This window comes from Oncorhynchus keta, chromosome 11 (genome assembly GCF_023373465.1).
Source record: "Oncorhynchus keta strain PuntledgeMale-10-30-2019 chromosome 11, Oket_V2, whole genome shotgun sequence".
NCBI lineage: Eukaryota > Metazoa > Chordata > Actinopteri > Salmoniformes > Salmonidae > Oncorhynchus > Oncorhynchus keta.
In genome coordinates this window covers 17172519-17194354 of record NC_068431.1, presented here as the reverse complement: position 1 = coordinate 17194354, position 21836 = coordinate 17172519, and the positions used below count along the sequence as shown (strand labels likewise).

Below are 21836 nucleotides of genomic sequence, written 5' to 3'. Positions count from 1 at the left end.
TTTCAACAGATCAAACTACATGTGGAATTTATTCATCAGAAAGTAGTGAGTAATAACTAGCCTGTATTTCACTGTTACCTAAAGTGCTGCCATGTTTGTTGACCTATATATTTATATGTAAGTCTAAGCAAATTTCTGAGAATTAAACAAAGTTACCTGCTCGCTGTGGCTTGTGAAAAGGGCGGGATTATAAATGTAATTCTACTCACCTTTGTTCTTTAATTTCAGTTTGAAAGCAAAAAAGTTCGACTCAGCAGCAGGATGATTTTCACTTCATGAGAGGATACTGAATTGAAATGAATCCCAGCTTCACAAGCACATTATACAGGCAAAAAGCAGTCAAATAGATGCCGCCATAGAAGCCTAAAGAGAAGAGGTTTGTGCTCAAACACCTAGACCTAGAGGTGCCATCTAAAATGAAAGGGATACTGAACATAGTTGAATGTATATCACGCCTCTTCATATAAGAATACTTTATCCCTAGATAATGCAATAAAAACACTTCACCAGGGTAAACCTTCAGAAAATCCTTCTATATCGGACTGGCACATCCCCAAGGGTAGTAGAGAGGAAACTGATCTACTCACAGGGAGTATTGAATGCCTTCAAAATCCATAAGACATTTGTCAACCTAAGCATAGCACCTTGTGGTAGACGGATACAGCTGACAGAAACGGAGTATTGAATAATGGCACACCGTCATCTCTCGTTGCTCTGCTTACTGACATCTAGATACAACGTTGCTGTAAGTGCAGCAGGGGAAGTGGACGAAAACTAGCTTGACAGGAATTGAATTAGGCAGAGTGCCTGACATCTTGGCTCAAAAGGAGAGCCATACAGAGCCAAGTCCAGAACATTACCTTAGTTTCACTCTATTAAGAAAACCAAGCCCAATTTGCATGTTCTTTCATCTGACCCATGTATTCTCAGTAACACGTCAGATTCTGTTAAACTCACAAGATGTCACGCTGAAATCAGAGATTGTCTATGTGTACAGTAAGCACTGCAATCATGTAGGCCTACATACATCACAAATCTTATGCAACAGAGATATAGGGTCTCCTTGTGAGAGCAGTCTCTCTACCCAAAATAGCATGGTTGGTTATCTGTCCTTTATTTTAGTTACCCAACCAAGGTTAAACAATCTGTCTGATGTCAGCTGAAATTGTAAAGGACTCAAATCCAAAGCATGAAAAGGAAGTGAGTGCTAAGAGCAAACTGGTGGGAATCAGACAACGCTGGATTTTGAATACTTTGTGGTTTGGGAGGGTTGTGTGGAAAGTAAAAAAATGAAAACCATGACAAAGGATTCCAGTGATGAACAACCAAGTTATTTTGGGGAGATGTCCGCAAAAGAAAAGCTTGCATCAGCAACTGTAACCACATGGCAAGTCATAATCACACATGGGAAAGAAAGTGAAAAAAAGCTAAACCTTCCTATAAAATAAAAGCTAGGTCACATTCATAAGCTACTGTTTAGAATGTATTTGTTATCAATTTATTAAGAATTATAATACACTTTACCATTAATACATGTAAGTCATGAGTCCAGAATGAGTTTGATGACACTAAGTGCTATGTAATGCTCAGGCGGTAGTTGACCTGGACTTCCTGTTGAAAACTTTTTTCCCACCATCATTTTCTCAACCGTCTGTCATCGAGTCTACGCACATTTATTCCATACGAGCATCTGCTAAATGACTAAAATGTAAATGTGAAAAATGTTGGGTGGTGTGGTATTCACTTAATTTTCCTGTGTTTTGTGGACCAATGCTAACGTTCCCTTAACGTACATTAGGGCATTTTATAGCCATTACAGGCTACTAGTGATGACATGGCCAGTGCAGCTGACATGAACTAAAAGCATTCAAATGAACTAAACATGAACTCTGGAGCAACGATCGGAATGCAATGGTCGAAGCATTTCCGTAGCTCGCATTACTTTGAGAGTTCCTTCTTAATAAACACACCAGATTTCAAGGCCCAAAACATGCAAGGAACACATTGATGGCTTTGGCAAACAGTTCCGATAGGCTCAGCATAACAAAATGGTTTAACAGATTATGAGAATTCAAGTTTGGAAATATTGGGTAGCATTAATTAATCAAAACAATTCCAAAAAGAACACCGACATGAGAATGCTGTTCAATGACTACAGCTCAGCGTTCAACACCATAGTGCCCTCAAAACTCATCACTAAGCTAAAGACCCTGGGACTAAACACAGACCCTCTGCAACTGGATCCTGGACTTCCTGACACCACCATGGGGCAGCCTAAGGGTGGGCAACAACACATCATCACGGGGGCCCCTCAGGGGTGCTTGCTCAGTCCCCTCCTGTACTTCCTGTTCACCCACGACTACGTGGCCAAGCACGACTCCAACACCATCATTAAGTTTGCTGATGACACAACAGTGGAAGGCCTGATCACCGACAATGATGAGACGACCTATAGGGAGGTCAGAGACCTGGTAGTGTGGTGTCAGGACAACAACCTCTCCCTCAGGAGGAGGCTCAAAAGATTTGGCATGGGTCCTCAGATCCTCAAAAAGTTCTAAAGCTGCACCATCGAGAGCATCCTAACTGGTTGCATCACCGCCAGGTATGGCAACTGCTTGGCATCCAACTGCTAAACGCTAAAGAGGGTAGTGTCTATGGCCCAGTATAGAGGTCGACCGATTAAATCGGAATGGCAGATTAATTAGGGCCGATTTCAAGTTTTCATAACAATCGGAAATCTGTATTTTTTTTTACACCTTTATTTAATTAGTGACTGAAGTTGATCAATGAAGTAAACAAGGGTGCATGACAAGCTGAGTCTCTCCCTGATGTAGCTAAAATGTAGAGCACATGGGTCCACTGTAACCACTGAGGCAGCAGCATGTTGGTGGGTCATGCGAGTCAGGCCAGAGGACACACTAACACATGTCTGCAGTCTTTGTGCATGAGAGGCTCTGCCCACAGGTTCACCCTGCCCCCCCCATGGAACGCATGTGACCGCAGTGGCATCGAATGACTGTCCATCAAAGAGTGCTGACACACCACTGAACTGAATAGAGCCCACTGTAACTCTCAAAAAGCCTTTCAGAATCAATATCACGATTCAAAGGCTGCAAACCGGGCACTACCATCCAACCATTATTCTCTAGCCTCAAAAAGCTCCAGTGCCACTATTCAGAGCTAGAATTGACCTTTCATAGATAAACATCAGCAGCCACTCGTCTGCAATGAAGTGAAGTGAAGTGGGCAGTCTGTCTAAAGTTGTGTTCTTTTCACTCTGCCATTTTAGGGTCATTATTGTAGAGTCACTACAATGTTGTTGATCCAGCCTCTGTTTTCTCCCATCACAGCCATTGAACTCTGTAGCTGTTTTAAAATCACCAATGGCCTCATGGTGACATCCCTGAGCAGTTTCATTCCTGTCCTGCAGCTCAGTTCAGAAGGACAACTGTATCTTTGTGACTGGGTGGTTTAATACATAATCCACAGCATAATTATTAACTTGACCATGCTTAAAGATGTATGCAATGTCTGATTTGTTATTGTTACCCATCTACCAACCACTGCCCTTCTTTATGCAGCTTTAGAGATGTTGTATGGGGGACAGAGGAAGTGTTAGTCATTCAAAAATGTCAACCCCTACTACTTCACACAGAGGGATTTGTTAAGCCAAATGTTACTCCTGAACTAAACCATGGGGCTGAATACTTATGCGACAATTTTTGTTAAGAATTCTATTTTTTTCCCCCCCACTTTGACAGAGTATTTTGTGTAGATTGTTGACAAGAAATGACATTTACAATTGCTTCCTCATCTGTCCACTGCTAGATAAAATAATGAACTAACCTAATTGTATTCATCTGGAACTGTTCCCTTTAGAATTTAAAAAATGAATTTAAATAAATTCTAAAATGGGAAAAATCCTCTGAAAATAAATGAACTGAATTGACTCCAACTGTTACTGGTGTTACTGTTCTGCTTTATCTAGATTTGCAGGAGGAGGCAGAGCCTTCATTCAAAGCTGTACGCTACAGTGCCTTCAAAGTATTCCTACCCCTTGACTTATTCCACATTTTGTTACAGCCTGAATTCAAAATGTATTAAATGTTTTCTTTCTCACCCATCTACACACAATACCCCATAATGACAGTGAAAACATTATTATTATTTTTTTTGCAAATGTATTGATAATGAAATACAGAAAGATATAATTTACATAAGTATTCACACCCATGAGTCACATGTTAGAATTACAGCTGTGTCTTTCTGTGTAAGTCTCGAAGAGCTTTGCACACCTGGATTGTACAATATTTGCCAATTTAATTTTTTTTTTTTATTCTTCAATCTCTGTCAAGTTGGTTGTTGCTAGACAACCATTTAAGTCTTGCCATAGATTTTCAAGCAGATTTAAATCAAAACTGTAACTAGGCCACTCAGGAACATTGAATGTCGTCTTGGTAAGCAACTAAAGTGTATATTTGGCCTAGTGTTTTAGGCTATTGTCCTGCTGAAAGGTGAATTCTTCTCCCTGTATCTGTTGGAATGTAGACTGAACCAGGATTTCCTCTAGGATCTTGCCTGTGCTTAGCTCCTTTCCATTTATTTTTATCCTGAAAAATTCCCTTGTCCTTGCCATTGACAAGCATACCCATAACATGCAGCCACCACCATGCTTGAAAATATGAAGAATGGTAATACATGAGAATTCAATATTCCCAGGTAAGAAGTTTTAGGTTGTAGTTATTATAGGAATTATAGGACTATTTCTCTCTAAACCATTTGTATTTCATATACCTTGGACTAGTGGATGTTCTTATAGGTACTTTAGTATTGCCAGTGTAACAGTATAGCTTCCGTCACTAAACTCTCCCCTACCTGGGCTCGAACAAGGAACACATCGGCAACAGCCACCCTCGAAGCAGCGTTACCCATGCAGAGCAAGGGGAACAACCACTCCCAAGTCTCAGAGCGAGTGATGTTTGAAACGCTATTAGCGCACACCCCGCTAACTAGCTAGCCATTTCACATCGGTTACACCAGCCTAATCTCGGGAGTTGATGGGCTTGAAGTCATAAACAGCACAGCACAATGCTTGAAGCACAGCAAAGAGCTGCTGGCAAAACGCACGAAAGTGCTGTTTGAATGAATGCTTACGAGCCTGCTGCTGCCTACCACCGCTGTCAGACTTCTCTATCAAATCATAAACTTATAACATAATAACACACAGAAATACGAGCCTTAGGTCATTAATATGGTCGAATCCGGAAACTATCGTCTCGAAAACAAGACGTTTATTCTTTCAGTGAAATACGGAACCGTTCCGAATTTTATCTAACTGGTGGCCATCCATAAGTCTAAATATTCCTGTTACATTGCACAACCTTCAATGTCATGTCATAATTACGTAAAATTCTGGCAAATTAGGGGGCCCAAACTGTTGCATATACCCTGACTCTGCGTGCAATGAACGCAAGAGAAGTGGCACAATTTCACCTGGTTAATATTGCCTGCTAGCCTGGATTTCTTTTAGCTAAATATTCAGGTTTAAAAATATATACTTCTGTGTATTGATTTTAAGAAAGGCATTGATGTTTATGGTTAGGTACACATTGGAGCAAGGACAGTACTTTTTCGGGAATACGCACCGCATCGATTATATGCAACGCAGGACACGCTAGATAAACTAGTAATATCATCAACCATATGTAGTTTAACTAGTGATTATGATTGATTGTTTTATAAGATAAGTTTAATGCTAGCTAGCAACTTACCTTGGCCTACTGCATTCGCGTAACAGGCAGGCTCCTCGTGGAGTGCAATGAGAGGCAGGTGGTTGGAGCGTTGGACTAGTTAACTGTAAGGTTGCAAGATTGATTCCCGAGCTGACAAGGTAAAAATCTGTCATTCTGCCCCTGAACAAGGCAGTTAACCCACCGTTTCTAGGCCGTCATTGAAAATAAGAATGTGTTCTTAACTGACTTGCCTAGTTAGCTAAATTGCACCAAGGAAGATTGTGCACACTGCTGAAATTGTTCTCAAATGTGGATTTTATAACTAGAATTGATTCAAATTACCATAACTAACCCATCCAGAAAAAGCTTTTAACCCAAAGTCATTTTTTTGCTAGTTCCTATTTATGAGTGAACCAGGTTAAACACAAAACCACAGGTGATGATGAGAAAGAACATTCACACGTGTATCATTACATGTCAATGAGCTTGCAGGCCTTGGGTGTGAGGCCTTATTTCATAACTTCATGTAGGCAATACAGGTGAGTTGATAGATTGGCATACAACCTACTGAATATAAGCCTCAAAGAAATAGCAGTATCATTTCATTATTTTACTTTGAAATCATTCAAGCTGTAGGCTTAGGCAACCTAATGGGATCTAAAAACAAGGCCCACTAATGTGCCACATTGTGCAATATACAAATGATAAGAAAGAGAAAAAACAAGCAAAGAAGAGCAGGTTTAACATTCAGTGGTTCAGAGTTGAATTCATACACACTATCTATGAAAAAAACAAAATGGCGTCTTCATGGCACATGAACGTGGACGTTTACACTTATCATTACCACAGCTAAAAGAGAGGGCCCAATTCAACCAATCCCAGCTGTAACAATTATCCTTGTGGATCACTTTTATCAATCACCTTTTGGTTTCATGTAGGCTTGCTCAACATGCAAATGATAAAACTCAAATGCACATAATTCAAACCTGCTCAGCAAGGAGAATATTATTTCTCACTTTATTATCACAGAAACATGGTCACCAGTTTGATTGAATATAGTTGTCTCCATTTCAAATCCTGATGGCAAACAAGAAAAGAGCTCTGGAAAACTAAAGAGATTTAGAAGGTTCCTCTCCAAACACTGCAGTGGTTTGAAACCTACGTGGATCATGCCCTTTACTCTCTGCTGATTGTAGGGCGCATCATGTTGAAGTGTTGACTCATGAATTGAGCTTCCAGAACAAGCTTGGATCCAATAGAACATGTTTGCTCAGTATTACCACATGCAGAGAGGAGAAGTCCTCACAACTTAACATTGTACTAAAATTACCTTTTGCCTATTTTGTTAATAATCACATTTTTATTTATTTTATCTTTATTTATACAGGTTTTTCTCATTGAGATAACATCTCTTTCCAAGAGAGACCTGGTCCAATAGCAGCAGGGGGAACAACGTTTCAGACAAAACATACATACACTAACACAACATTAAACAAAACTATAAAACTCACATACAGTACAACTAAAACATTTTACATTAAAAGCATGAAGGTGTTGACTAAAAACAGCTGGCCTAAAAACATTTACACTCTTCTATGATATATGCATCGATCAAGTGTTTAAACTCCACAAACAAAACTAGATCATCGAATTTTAAAATGTTCAGGAGAAAAATCCAGGACCACGGAGCTAAGTAACTAAAACTATTACTACCATGACCTGTTCTAATTTTTGGTACTGTTAGAAGCAAATGAGAATGGAATCGTAATTGATATTTATTTACCGACCTGACAAAAAAAATAACATAAATAAAATGGCATTTTACCCAATATGGCCTTATAAATCAGTGTATACCAGTGTTTAAGCCTACGCAAGGTGAATGACGACCAGCCAACAGCGCTGTAGAGATCACAATGATGTGTTAGACGTTTCTGATTTGTAATGATCCTGAGGGCTGCATGATATACTGAATCAAGTGCTCTCAGGGTAGTGGTTGAGGCCTGCATATATACAGTGCTTTGCGAAAGTATTCGGCCCCCTTAAGTTAATACTTTGTAGCGCCACCTTTTGCTGCGATTACAGCTGTAAGTCGCTTGGGGTATGTCTCTATCAGTTTTGCACATCGAGAGACTGAAATTTTTTCCCATTCCTCCTTGCAAAACAGCTCGAGCTCAGTGAGGTTGGATGGAGAGCATTTGTGAACAGCAGTTTTCAGTTCTTTCCACAGATTCTCGATTGGATTCAGGTCTGGACTTTGACTTGGCCATTCTAACACCTGGATATGTTTATTTTTGAACCATTCCATTGTAGATATTGCTTTATGTTTTGGATCATTGTCTTGTTGGAAGACAAATCTCCGTCCCAGTCTCAGGTCTTTTGCTGACTCCATCAGGTTCTCTTCCAGAATGGTCCTGTATTTGGCTCCATCAATCTTCCCATCAATTTTAACCATCTTCCCTGTCCCTGCTGAAGAAAAGCAGGCCCAAACCATGATGCTGCCACCACCATGTTTGACAGTGGGGATGGTGTGTTCAGGTTGATGCTTTTACACCAAACATAACATTTTGCATTGTTGCCAAAAAGTTAAATTTTGGTTTCATCTGACCAGAGCACCTTCTTCCACATGTTTGGTGTGTCTCCCAGGTGGCTTGTGGCAAACTTTAAACGACACTTTCTATGGATATCTTTAAGAAATGGCTTTCTTCTTGCCGCTCTTCCATAAAGGCCAGATTTGTGCAATATACGACTGATTGTTGTCCTATGGACGGAGTCTCCCACCTCAGCTGTAGATCTCTGCAGTTCATCCAGAGTGATCATGGGCTTCTTGGCTGCATCTCGGATCAGTCTTCTCCTTATATTAGCTGAACGTTTAGAGGGATGGCCAGGTCTTGGTAGATTTGCAGTGGTCTGATACTCCTTCCATTTCAATAGTATCGATTGCACAGTGCTCCTTGGGATGTTTAAAGCTTGGGAAATCTTTTTGTATCCAAATCCAGCTTTAAACTTCTTCACAACAGTATCTCGGACCTGCCTGGTGTGTTCCTTGTTCTTCATGATGCTCTCTGCGCTTTTAACGGACCTCTGACTCACAGTGCAGGTGCATTTATACGGAGACTTGATTACACACAGGTGGACTGTATTTATCATCATTAGTCATTTAGGTCAACATTGGATCATTCAGAGATCCTCACTGAACTTCTGGAGAGAGTTTGCTGCACTGAAAGTAAAGGGGCTGAATAATTTTGCACGCCCAATTTTTCAGTTTTTGATATGTTAAAAAAGTTTAAAATATCCAATAAATGTTGTTCCACTTCATGACTGTGTCCCACTTGTTGTTGATACTTCACAAAAAAATACAGTTTTATATCTTTATGTTTGAAGCCTGAAATGTGGCAAAAGGTCGCAAAGTTCAAGGGGGCCGAATACTTTCGCAAGGCACTGTATATAACATCACTAAAATATAAAACCGCCAGTAATGTACATCGTACAAGCTCCTTCCTGGCCTCAAAATATTACCTTATGCCGGTAATAAAAACCTATTTTCAGCTTAAGCTTCCTTCTCAAGTTCTCTACATGCACAGTGAAGCTCAGCTTATCATCAACCCACACACCCAAATATTTGTACACTTTAACTTGCTCTATAGTATGTCCAGTCAATGTAGCAATGACATGATTATTAACATGCCTGGCATTTGAAAATACCACGCATTATGTTTTACCTGAATTTAGAACCAGCTTTAAATCATACAGATTCTGTTGTATGATGTTAAATGCTCTTCGGGCATTTTCAAAAGCGAAAGATAAACTACTACCACTTGAATTAAGAACAGTATCATCTGCATAAAAATGAACATCCGCTGTTTCAATAAGATCCCCAATGTTGTTGATATACAAAATGAACAGTGGGCCCAAAACAGAACCTTGCGGAACACCTGAGCACACCACTATGGACTCATTTACAACCATCCGCCATTACACATTGTGTACGATTTTATTGGTTTATAAATTACCTATCTAAAACATGACCAGTAATTCCACAACATTTTAACCTCTGCACTGACACAGCATGGTCCACGGTGTCAAAAACCTTTGACAAATCAATAGACAGACACACAATGTAACTTCTTATCAACAGCACAGTGGATGCCATTTAAAACCTTCAATATTGCTGAAACTGCTGTGGCCAGACCTAAAACCTGATTGCATTCCATTTAAGATGTTGTTTTCTTGGAAGTAGGCCTTTAGCCGCATACGAACTAAGGACTCCAGTACCTTTGACAGTACAGACAAGTTTGATATAGGTCGATAGTTGTCAAGTAGCGAAGGAACTCCCCATTTCAGGAGAGGCAGTACAAAAGCAGATTTCAATAACTTAGGGATTTCCTTTACATCAAGTGTGAGGTTAAAAATACATGTTAAGGGGGAGCAATGATGTCTGCAGCTAGGTGTAGGAAGTAGTGGTCTAGTTCAGCAGGGCCAGGGGATTTTTTTACATCAATTTCTTTCAGGGCTTTACACACTTCTGAAACAGAGAAGGATGAAAAGGAGAACCTGGTAAAGGACTGTACAGGGGTGTCAGGTAAATTCATAGGGGGCTGAATTATACTTTTGACCTTTTCAAATAAACTGCCTGCATCTAAAAGATGCTGATTCAAGGCTTTCAGAATAGAGGTTCTCTCAGTTACAATCTGTGTGTCTACCAAATTTTGGGGGGGAAGCTGTGTATCTTTTTTGCACTCCAACCCCTTCACTACTTGCCAAAATGTAGATGGATTCTTTAAAATTATGTGAAGTAGATTTCAGGTAGTGGTCCGCTTTCAATTTGCGGATCATAGCCACACCCATATTTCGAAGACGTTTAAAAGCCATTCAATCATCTGCCAAACCAGTCCCTCTTGCTTTAGCCTACATAGCATTTCGCTCCCTTATGATGTTTGTAAGATGCTTAGTAAACCAAGGGTTCTCTCTGCCCTTAATAATGTTTTTTTTTAAAGGGGCATTGAAACCACTCCAGGCCTTGAGTAGGAGGTGGTTGAATTCAACTGAAACCACTCATAACTAACATATTGTCAAAATAGGTTCAGGAATCAAAACAAGTAAGGCTTGTACAAAACAATACAGATATTGTAGGCCTACATTTCAAAATAAGACTATCAGGTAAACTAACACTTCCTAGTTTCAGTCTGACTAATACACCCAGTATTCTGTTTCAGTACGGTAGCAACAATATAACTGAGACCTGTATTTGCATTGTCATAAAAGGAAACTATAGGAAAGCCAGTGATGAGGTTTCCTCCCCAAAAGTAGTTAACTGATTATAGCTGTGTGTCCAGATCATTAGGACCACTGAGGTACTATGAGTTTGATTACCATCACTTCAGGCTGCGGGATCTACTTCCTCCAGTTCATTTTGGTTTAGAGTGTGTGGATTATGGTCTCAAGTTTTATGCTTGCGGTCAAATAAGAAATAAATATTTCAGAATACTGCATCTCAAAGTAAATTCCTTCTGGAAATAAACAAAGTTTAACTTTCATCGTGTTTGCCGAATGATAAAGAACTTGGCATAAATACACAGGTATTCTTTTAACTTTATTGTTCACCAAAATGTCACCAGGTGTCAGGTGATGTGGGAAGTTGGGAACCATAGTTTCATTACCTCATTATGATCACACATCCTGTTTTGGGATGCCAAACAAGTCAAGTCAAATGACACAATAAAATAAACTTCCCATTTACAGTGGCTGAAAAGTCCCTAAAGCATCAAATAGGCTACACTTGCGATTGAACCTTGCACTTTGGGACTGACAAATGGGTTTACATAAAAACAATTTATGGTCTAACATGCAATAAAAGTGCAGTCTTTTTCCTCTCTCTATAAATAGATACATCAATATTGAGTGGATAAGTTACACTGATTACAACAAACTGTAATCTAAAGTGGTAGCTTGTCTATATTTTTAAAATGTCAGGAGCAGTCATCTCTGAGCTCATTTCTCACCAAAGCAGACCTGTGTTCAAAACAGGCTCATAGCCGGGGAAAATACCATTTTTTGACCTTTCCCTATTTTCTTTCTCTCTGGTAACAAATTATTTGGTGGAGTTTCTTTAACAGGCCTGAGCTAAAGAATGTGCACACTGGCCGGAAACCCAACCCAAATCAAAGGAGCTAAGAGGGAGCCAAATCTTGGGTACAAATCAGACAGGAGGGGAGCTAGACACGACACTGCTATTTCAGTCTGAGAGGAAACTCCAACACAAGTGCTACCAGCCCTCCTGAAATACCTATAACCTTTGTCACATTCCTGCTCTGCTCCTGCAAGCCCCAGACTACAAAAGAGGTCCTCTCTTGCAGCCTTCTCATGAAGGAGAAGCCAATCAAGAAGCCTTCTATGCACAGGAGTCAGTGAGGTATGGCCTCTCCACTCACTCAGAGTTTCATACATGCCCTTCAAGACCCCCCAACAAACACCACACGTGGCATTTCTTATTCTGGAACCAATGCTAAAAATAGTGCCCAACAGGAAATTGGTGTCACCATCTCTCCCCACCAAAACATTGTATGGGGGTAAGCAGCGGGGTGTGAACAGCCTGATGTGGTGATGCCTGCAGTCGAACAGCATCAGCACTGATGCTAGGGCACTGAGGTCAGCGCAGAAATAAAACCCATTGAACAGGAGTAACCAAACACAGAGAAGGAATGGAGAAGGAAAACTGTGAATCAACCATGGTAAAATGTCAGGAAGTGCAGAGGGTGTCTTTAACATCCGTCGTCAGACCATCTTGCAGACAACGACACTAAAAGTTGTTTCTCTTGAAGTTCCCCATTGAATGCCTGTGAAGAACCGAGTCAGCCAAAAACGCTGAGGGGAGAAAACATCTACATATGCTAAGCATAAGATCACGTAGGGACACTCACTGGACGGTAAATTGCCTGTAGGCATGTACAGTCGCTATTGAAAGACAATAAATAGGTAGACATCTCAATAGAAGATTGCATAAACAAATCACGGAGCAGTTAAGCAATTTATTTTATTAAATCAATGCATAAATCGCACTTTAATAACCATCATTCTTGGTAGAATAATGGTTATCATTCATAGGTCTAAGATGGCACCGACAGATAAGGCAGCTCTGCTTCTAGCACCTAAGCAACTTTCCAGTATTTTGTTTTTTTTTGTGTTATTTCTTACATTATTAGCCCAGAAAATGGTTTGTTTTATTACATACAGCCGGAAATAACTTTTGGATATCAAAGTGGCGGTAACTCCGGCATTATGACCAGGAATGCGACTTTCCCAAATTGGATCAATTTTCGCACCCCCCAGGGCAATTGAACTTATTCCAGAGGGTGCTCCAAAATACCGCCGGTGGAGAAGAGGTATCAGGAGGAGTGCACACCATCGACCGCTTCAGAGTATATTACTCGCTAATGTTCAGTCTCAGGATAATAAAGTAGACGAGCTCAGGGCGAGGATCTCCTTCCAGAGACATCAGGGATTGTAACATACTATATACTGATATACTGCGACAGTGATATGTTCTGGGTAGCCTCTAAGAAGAACATTGACGAATAGACAGATACGGTGACTGAGTTCATCAGGAAGTGTATAGGAGATGTTGTACCCACTCTGACTATTAAAACCTATCCAAACCAGAAACCGTGGATAGATGGCAGCATTCTCGTAAAACTGAAAGCACGAACCACCGCATTTAACCATGGCAAGATGACTGGGAATATGGCCAAAAACAAACGTTGTAGTTATTCTCTTAGTATTGCAGTCAAACAGGCAAAACATCAGTACACAGAGACAAAGCGGAGTCGCAATTCAACGGCTCAGACAAGAGACGTTTGCAGCAGGGTCTACAGACAATCACAGACTACAAGGTGTCATCAAGGCAAAGGGTGGCTACTTTGAAGAATCTTAAATAGGTTTTGATTTGTTAAACACTTTTTTGTTTACTACATGATTCCATGTGTTATTTCATAGTTTTGATGTCTTCACTATTATTATACAATGTAGAAAATAGTACAAATCAAGAAACCCTGGAATGAGTAGGTGTGTCCAAACTTGACTGGTACAATATACTGTATTCTATTCTACTGTATTTTAGTCAATCTAATATTTATATATTTCTTAATTCCATTCTTTTACTTTTAGATGTGTGCATTGTTGTGAAGAGTTTTTAAAAAAAATAGATACTGCTGCACTGTTGGAGCTAGGAACACATTTCGCTACACCCGCAATAACATCTGCTAAATATGTGTATGTGATCAATAAAATTGGATTTGAAGTCAGACCATTTCTTGAAGTTCAAAGTCTAGGCTACAACCTGATCATCATCCAGTTAATCACATTATTTGCATGCCAAGCACAGCGCTAATTTCCATTGTAAAGATGATAGCATTTTACTACAATTACCCTACACAATGCTATGAAATCTCGCATTGTTTCAGAGATAAGCAGTTATTTTCTGATGTTTGCCTGATTATAGCCTACCCACATGTAAAATAATAATAATACTACAGTGTACTATAGTACTTACTATAGAATTATGTAATTAGCTGTAGTATCCCTTGACCTCCACACTGTAGTATACCCCTCGATCATGTAGTGCTCGTAGAATTTTGTAGTATAGTGACGAATACTATAGTAAATACTACAGTATTGTCCACAAAAACACTCGTTTTTTAAATTATAGTAATACCACAGTATTACATTTGCCTAATCCACCCATTCCCCAATTTGTGCCACCCATGGATGAGAAACCTGCATGCCAAGTATATACCATTATATTATGTTCCCTACAGGTTACAGAAAAGAGCAAACTGAACGATCCGTTCAGACTCCAGTCCTACCTAAGTACAGGTTATGAAAAAGGTGCACATTTAGTATTTGTTCAGTAGGTTTCCTACTGGAAAAAGCCCGCACTTCGATGTCAAAGATAATAAAGCAAAAACACTACAGTATACTAGTCAGGTCTGCAAAAAAAAATGTTTAAAGACTGCAGTAAATACAAGTGTATAAATATTGTAATACTACAACATTTATACCATAGTACTATATTTATATACTATAGTATGCAGTATAGTATTTTTTTCATGTGGTTTTGTAGGCCTCAGCCACAGTTCAATACCAAAGGAATAGACTACACACACACACACACACACACACACACACACACACACACAATGTAGCAACTCGCCGACATATTAATACTTACAATCTAAATGTTTCTTTTTTGGTCCCATAATTTCATGTGTGGTCGCCTTGCACACAGTTTTGGACACCGCGGAGCCGGTTACACTGTGTTGAGCTGCAGTTATCCTATCCGTAATGCTTTGCCCAGACATCTTCGTACTTTTGTATAAAGTATAGAACAAATGTTTCAAATCCTGTGGAATCGATATTGTCCTGTGTAGCTTCCACAGTTCAGCCACCTGACACAAAATAAAGAGAGGAGAGAAATTTTGACGGCAGGAACGTTTCTCGTGTAGCTAAATCCCAGGGTGAAATATGCACCCCACATCCACGACTTGATTTGAGGCTGAAATTGAAGTTTGGTTGTATCGTCTACGTCGGAAAACCACGAAGATACAAACCCAGAGTGTTTTACTTCCGTTCAATTTCCGAATGTCATCTCATTCCTCTCCCTAAAATTACTTTGTTCGCACTGACGCCCCCTCTCGTTTCGTTCTCACTGAAGAAGTCTATGCTCTTTTCTACTTCGCCTCCCCCTGCTGGGTTTAAATGGACTGGAGGTTTTCAGGAAAATGGCGGGTCTCATTCCCCCATAGAATTGGAGCATTCATAGAGATAGAGGACTTCTCTTTGTATCTGTGCCATTGAAATGCCTGTGACAGCATGGGCAGCACCTTTTAGGCTATCTCCATTTTAAAGTAGTACATTTTCTTACTTTTCTTCATTGGCTAATTGGCGCCCGACTTCTAGGAATCCCCACCTAGTTGACTACTTTAAACTAGTGGAATCACTCAATGGCAATGTCCACGCTAAAATACATCCCATCCAAGATGTGTTCTCTATCTATCTCTATGGGAGCCTCCCAAATGTGTTGCTGAGTTTACAGCAGGGCCACCATTGTGGCTCTTAAGCTTCAATTGATTGATTGTTTCGGTCACCTACTTGAGCCAACATGGATGGGCAGGCGACAGTTTTGCAGCCATTATAATTTCCCTGCCACTTTGCTTTCCATTCTTTTCACACAGGGACACTGTTTTTTGCAATAACTTTTTTATTATATTTTTTATTTGAATCTTTATGTAGGCCTCTAGTTAATCAACATGGTCATGCCCCATATTGTCATAATCCTTCCATTTTCTCATGGCATTGCCCCTGATTCTCATTTAATATCCATGGTTTCCACATTGAATATCTTTTAGATTTTTTAAAGTTTTATTTTAACATGACATTATCTTTGTTGTTGAAAAGGAAAAGTCGGAACTCTCGCTCACCTGAAACGCAATGTTTAATTTAAGCAAAGTAAAAATAATATTTTAACATTGCTTAAATTAAACATGGAGTTTTTAATGGCAAGCCAGTGTTGGGCGTTTTCAATTCTGATCACATTTTTTGGTTGCACCTCGACTCATATTAGTTGAGCATCCTCCACTTCTTTTCAATATAGCCTGGATACAAACTGGTTGAATCAACATTGTTTCAAGGAAATTTGTCAACGTATTGTGACTTGGAATTTATGTGGAAAATACATTGGATTTCAACCACAGGATTATGTAGTCATTGAAACCCATTTTCAACATAAACAAACCTTGAATTTGGAACTTGGCAGCACCTCCTACTGAAGAGTTGATCTAACTACAGCAGGGGTGTGTGTCAAACTCACTCCACGGAGGCCCTAGTGTCTGTAGCTTTTTTTCTTTCAAGACCTAGACAACCAGATGAGGGGAGTTCCTTACTAATTAGTTAACATAATTACTCAATCAAATACAAGGGAGGAGCAAAAACCTGCAGACACTTGGCCTTGCGTGGAATGACTTTGACACATGCAATCTACAGCTATTAATTTGGTATCCCATCCAGGGTTTTAACCAAGCCCTGCTTAGCTTAGCTTTAACATTTGACACTGACTATTACCAATGTGCTATCATGAGAATGATTTTTTATAGATCTCTTAATAACTAAATATATTCACTGTTCCTATCAAACTCATTCCAAAGAGTAGGTTTAACAGAGCAAATTAAAATGGAACCATACTTTATAAGTCATATCATCAATTATACTATTTAGGACTATATAGCATTTGCAAAGTCATCAACAGCTATTGTCTCAATTCAACCCAGGGTTAAATTTAAAATACACAATACGTATAGGCATAGAGTTTCAAGAAAATAATAATTGATATGTTGGATTCACGTCTCCATCTCAACCTAAAATATAAGTTAAAGAATAGGACCATTCTTTAACTTTGATTCTTTGTTGGAGACGTGTATCCAACATAACAATTATGAACTTGTAGACTAACTGGAATTAAAGGCAGACCAAGTCAGTGGCACACAAGATACATATCCTTCAAATGTTGAAATTTACATTTACATTACATTTAAGTCATTTAGCAGACGCTCTTATCCAGAGCGACTTACAAATTGGTGCATTCACCTTATGACATCCAGTGGAACAGCCACTTTACAATAGTGCATCTAAATCTTTCAGGGGGAGGATTACTTACCCTATCCTAGGTATTCCTTGAAGAGGTGGGGTTTCAGGTGTCTCCGGAAGGTGGTGATTGACTCCGCTGTCCTGGCGTCGTGAGCGAGTTTGTTCCACCATTGGGGGGCCAGAGCAGCGAACAGTTTTGACTGGGCTGGGAACTGTAATTCCTCAGTGGTAGGGAGGCGAGCAGGCCAGAGGTGGATGAACGCAGTGCCCTTGTCTGGGTGTAGGGCCTGATCAGAGCCTGGAGGTACTGAGGTGCCGTTCCCCTCACAGCTCCGTAGGCAAGCACCATGGTCTTGTAGCGGATGCGAGCTTCAACTGGAAGCCAGTGGAGAGAGCGGAGGAGCGGGGTGACGTGAGAGAACTTGGGAAGGTTGAATTTGGTTGCATTGACAACCGAACACAATTCAATGTTATTTTTGCGATACAGTAAATAGCTTATTAACTGAAAATCCAGCTACTTGAATGTACAGTAACATTCAAAAGTTCAAAGGTTTTTCTTTATTTTTTACTATTTTCTACATTGTATCATAGTAGTGAAGACATCAAAACTATGAAATGACACATATGTGGTAACCAAAAAACTGTTAAACAAATAAAAAAATATTTTATATTTGAGATTGTTCAAAGGAGCCACCCTTTGCCTTGATGACAGCTTTGTACACTCTTGGCATTCTCTCAACCAGTTTCAGCTGGAATGCTTTTCCAACAGTCTCGAAGGAGTTCCCACATATGCTGAGCACTTGTTGGCTGTTTTTCCTTCACTCTGCTGTCCAACTCATCCCAAACATTCTGAACTGGGTTGAGGTCAGGTGATTGTGGAGGCCAGGCCATCTAATACAACACTCCATCACTCTCCTTGGTAAAATAGCCCTTCACAGCCTGGATGTGTGATGGGTCCTTGTCCTGTTGAAAAACAAATGATAGTCCCACTAAGCGCCAACCTGATGGGATGGTGTATCGCTGCAGAATACTGTGGTAGCCATGTTGGTTAAGTGTACCTTGAATTCTAAATAAATCACAGTGTCACCAGCAAAGCACCCCCACACCATCACACCTCCTCCTCCATGCTTCATGGTGGGAACCACACATGCAGAGATCATCCGTTCACCTACTCACAAAGACACGGCGGTTGGAACCAAAAATCTCAAATTTGGACTCATCAGACCAAAGGACAGATTTCCACCAGTCTAATGTCCATTGCTTGCGTTTCTTGGCCCAAGCATGTCTCTTCTTATTATTGATGTCCTTTAGTAGTGGTTTCTTTGCAGCAATTCAACCATGAAGGCCTGATTCACGCAGTCTCCTCTGAACAGTTGATGTTGAGCTGTGTCTGTTACTTGAACTCTGTGAACTCTATTTGGGCTGAAATTTCCGAGGCTTGTAACTAATGAACTTGTGCTCTGCAGCAGAGGTAACTCTGGGTCTTCCTTTCCTTTGGCGGTCCTCATTTCACGACTGCACTTGAAGACACTTTCAAAGTTCTTGACATTTTCTGAATTGGCTGACCTTCATGTCTTAAAGTAATGATGGACTGTCGTTTCTCTTTACTCCTATGAGTTGTTCTTGCCAGAATAAAGACTTGGTCTTTTACCAAATAGGACTATCTTCTGTATACCACCCCTACCTTGTCACAACACAACTGATTGGGTCAAATGCAGTAAGAAGGAAAGAAATTCCACAAATTAACTTTTAACTTATAACAAAGCAATGCATTCCAGGTGACTACCTCATGAAGCTGGTTGAGAGAATGCCAAGAGTGTGCAAAGCTGTCATCAAGGCAAAGGGTGGCTACTTTGAAGAATCTCATATATAAAATATATTTTGATTTGTTTAACACTTAATAATAAAGAAAAACACTTGAATGAGTAGGTGTCCAAACTTTCACAAACAAAAATTATAATAATTTTAAAAATCCTTTTAACTTGTCGACAAGTTAACAAATTATGTGTTGGATTCAAGTCTCCTGACCCCCAAATGTTCAAGAATAGGATTAAGCCAGTGGCTCAGATGAAACTATCCAAGCATTGAATATCCTTTAAATGTTGATATTTGGTTGCGTTGTCTACCACAAAATTAAATATTACTTTTTTAATACAGTAAATAGCCTAAAGTTAAGGCGTTCTTATGTAATTATAGAAAGTGTGCATGTTGAAGATAACATGCTACGTTTGGGACAGTCCATTTAGTATAATATGTTAGGCTTCGTATGGTATATCTGAATTTATGGATGCCCATTACTCATTTTGTATGATCCCTCACGTCAATCACCACCTTCCGGAGATTCTTCACAATTTGTTTTTCTTACCCTTACTTACCCTATCCTAGTATTCCTTGTTACAAATTTGCTAAACTTACATGTTAGATGCAATGGCTGTTCCACTGGTTGTCATAAGGTGTATGCACCAATTTGTAAGCTCTGGATAAGGTGCTAAATGACTTAAATGTAAATGTAATGTATGATACGTTAGTTTTGTATGTTACAAATTTGCTAAACTTACATGTTATGAATTTTAGCTTGGTGGCTAGGTGGCTAACGTTAGCTAGCTGGCCAATGATAGCTAGGCTAGGGTGAAGTTTAGGTTAAAGGGTTAGGGTTAGGGAAAGTTTAGCTAAAAGGGTTAAGGTTAGGGGAAGGGTTAGCTAATATGCTATGCAATTGCAAAGTAGCTAAAAAGTAGTAAGTCGTTGAAAAGTTGCTGATTAGCTAAAATGCTAAAGTTGTCCATGGTGAGACACAGAGATATGGACACAGAGATATCCACTACAAACTCATGGACAACATGAACACAGACATAATGAATCAGAATTACATACTTTTCTATTTTTTGCAAGTATAAATTCATAAAGTTTTCATAGATTTTTTTATTTAACTAGGCAAGTTAGTTAAGAACAAATTCTTATTTACAATGACAGCCTACTGGGGAACAGTGGGTTAACTGCCTCGTTCAGGAGCAGAACAACAGATGTTTACCTTTTGTCAGCTCAGGGATTTGATCCAGCAACCTTTTGGTTACTGAGCCAACGCTCTAAACACTAGGCTACCTGCCACCCAAAAGTTAACTACCATGGTTTCTGAAAATTAATGGAATATTGCCACATTAACAGGAATTTTGTAACCTTAATAAAATGAATTGCTGACAAATTTAAAATACATTATTAACTCATGCCAAACAGATTTTTTTTTTTACAGTATCTGTTAGGACAGACGCTGGGAGACGAGAAGCAAGTACATGGAGTAAAGATTTCCTGGATAAACAGACATAAAACAAAATAAGAACAGCATCTGGACAGGGGGAAGAAAATGACACTACGACACCAATGCTGACACGTGGAACAAACTGAGGAACAGACATAAAATCACATTTATTTATAAAGCCCTTCTTACATCAGCTGATATATCAAAGTGCTGTACAGAAACCCAGCCTAAACCCCAAACAGCAACAATGCACGTGTAGAAGCACGGTGGCTAGGAAAAAAATCCCTAGAAAGGCCAGAACCTAGGAAGAAACCAAGAGAGGAACCAGGCTATGAGGGGTGGCCAGTCCAAAGTGAAGGAGTCCAGGTGAGTCCAATGGAACGCTGATGCGCGTAACGATGGCGACAGGTGCAGGGAGGGGGAGGGGGAGTGGGAGCAGGTGTGACAATATCTTCATCATTCAATCTCAGATTGGGTGAGAATAATTCTACCTCACTTTCAATTGAGGAATGCACTTTTAAAACTTTTGGGGAGTAGGCTACATAGGTCTCACAAACACTAAAGTCAAATCGTTTTGGTGGCCTTGACTGAAAAAAAAACTCACATGGGCCACAGGTACAAGGACTGTCACAATGCACTTTGATTAAACCTGAGACATTGTTCATTCAAAGAGTGCTGACTAAAAATCTGTTTAAAACATCCTTAAAAAACTCCCAAATTGAATGAACAGGTCTTTCAGAAATGTGCAATTGGTTGATGGATTTGGAAAAAAACATACATCTTAATCATCTCTTTCTTTTAGCTTTAGTTTGTCTGCGTTTTACATTATCATTTAGAATCACTGACTACACATAGGCTATATCAACTCTAAAACAAAATAATTCAGATGAGCCTTTCTTTTCACTCCCATGCAGCCAACTGACTAGACTAAACTGTTAACAGTGACCACCTATATTTAAAACAAATACTGTTGCCTACACAGGAACTATAAAACATTCACATCTGTAAATCAAGTCCAGCTATGTATTTGAAAGAAACAATACAATTTAAACCAAGGTGTTATTTACATACACATTAATTGTATACAACCCTGAATAACGTTTCAAAACCAATTTGTCATTACAAACAATATATTCACTTAGGCGGACACCTAGTGGCCAATATCTGCAATTACCTTAGATGATTTCTCCACTTAACATGGCTGTTATTATATA

At 39.6% G+C, this 21836-nt stretch overlaps 1 protein-coding gene across 11 annotated transcripts in view; it reads right to left on the bottom strand.

Moving 5' to 3' along the window:
- The window catches only part of LOC118389837 (phosphatidylinositol-binding clathrin assembly protein-like), a 59338-nt gene extending 43867 nt beyond the window's left edge, over nucleotides 1-15471 (bottom strand). For 3 of the 11 annotated variants that reach the window (XM_035779718.2, XM_052529632.1, XM_052529636.1), the window contains exon 1: nucleotides 14956-15471. In XM_035779718.2, coding sequence (XP_035635611.1) covers nucleotides 14956-15085 — 130 coding nt within the window. In that variant the 5' untranslated portion in view covers nucleotides 15086-15471. The remainder of the gene's footprint in view (nucleotides 1-14955) is intronic. The other 8 variants (XM_052529633.1, XM_052529635.1, XM_035779725.2 and 5 more) reach the window with 4 other exon arrangements.
- Between the last annotated feature and the right edge of the window lie 6365 nt (nucleotides 15472-21836).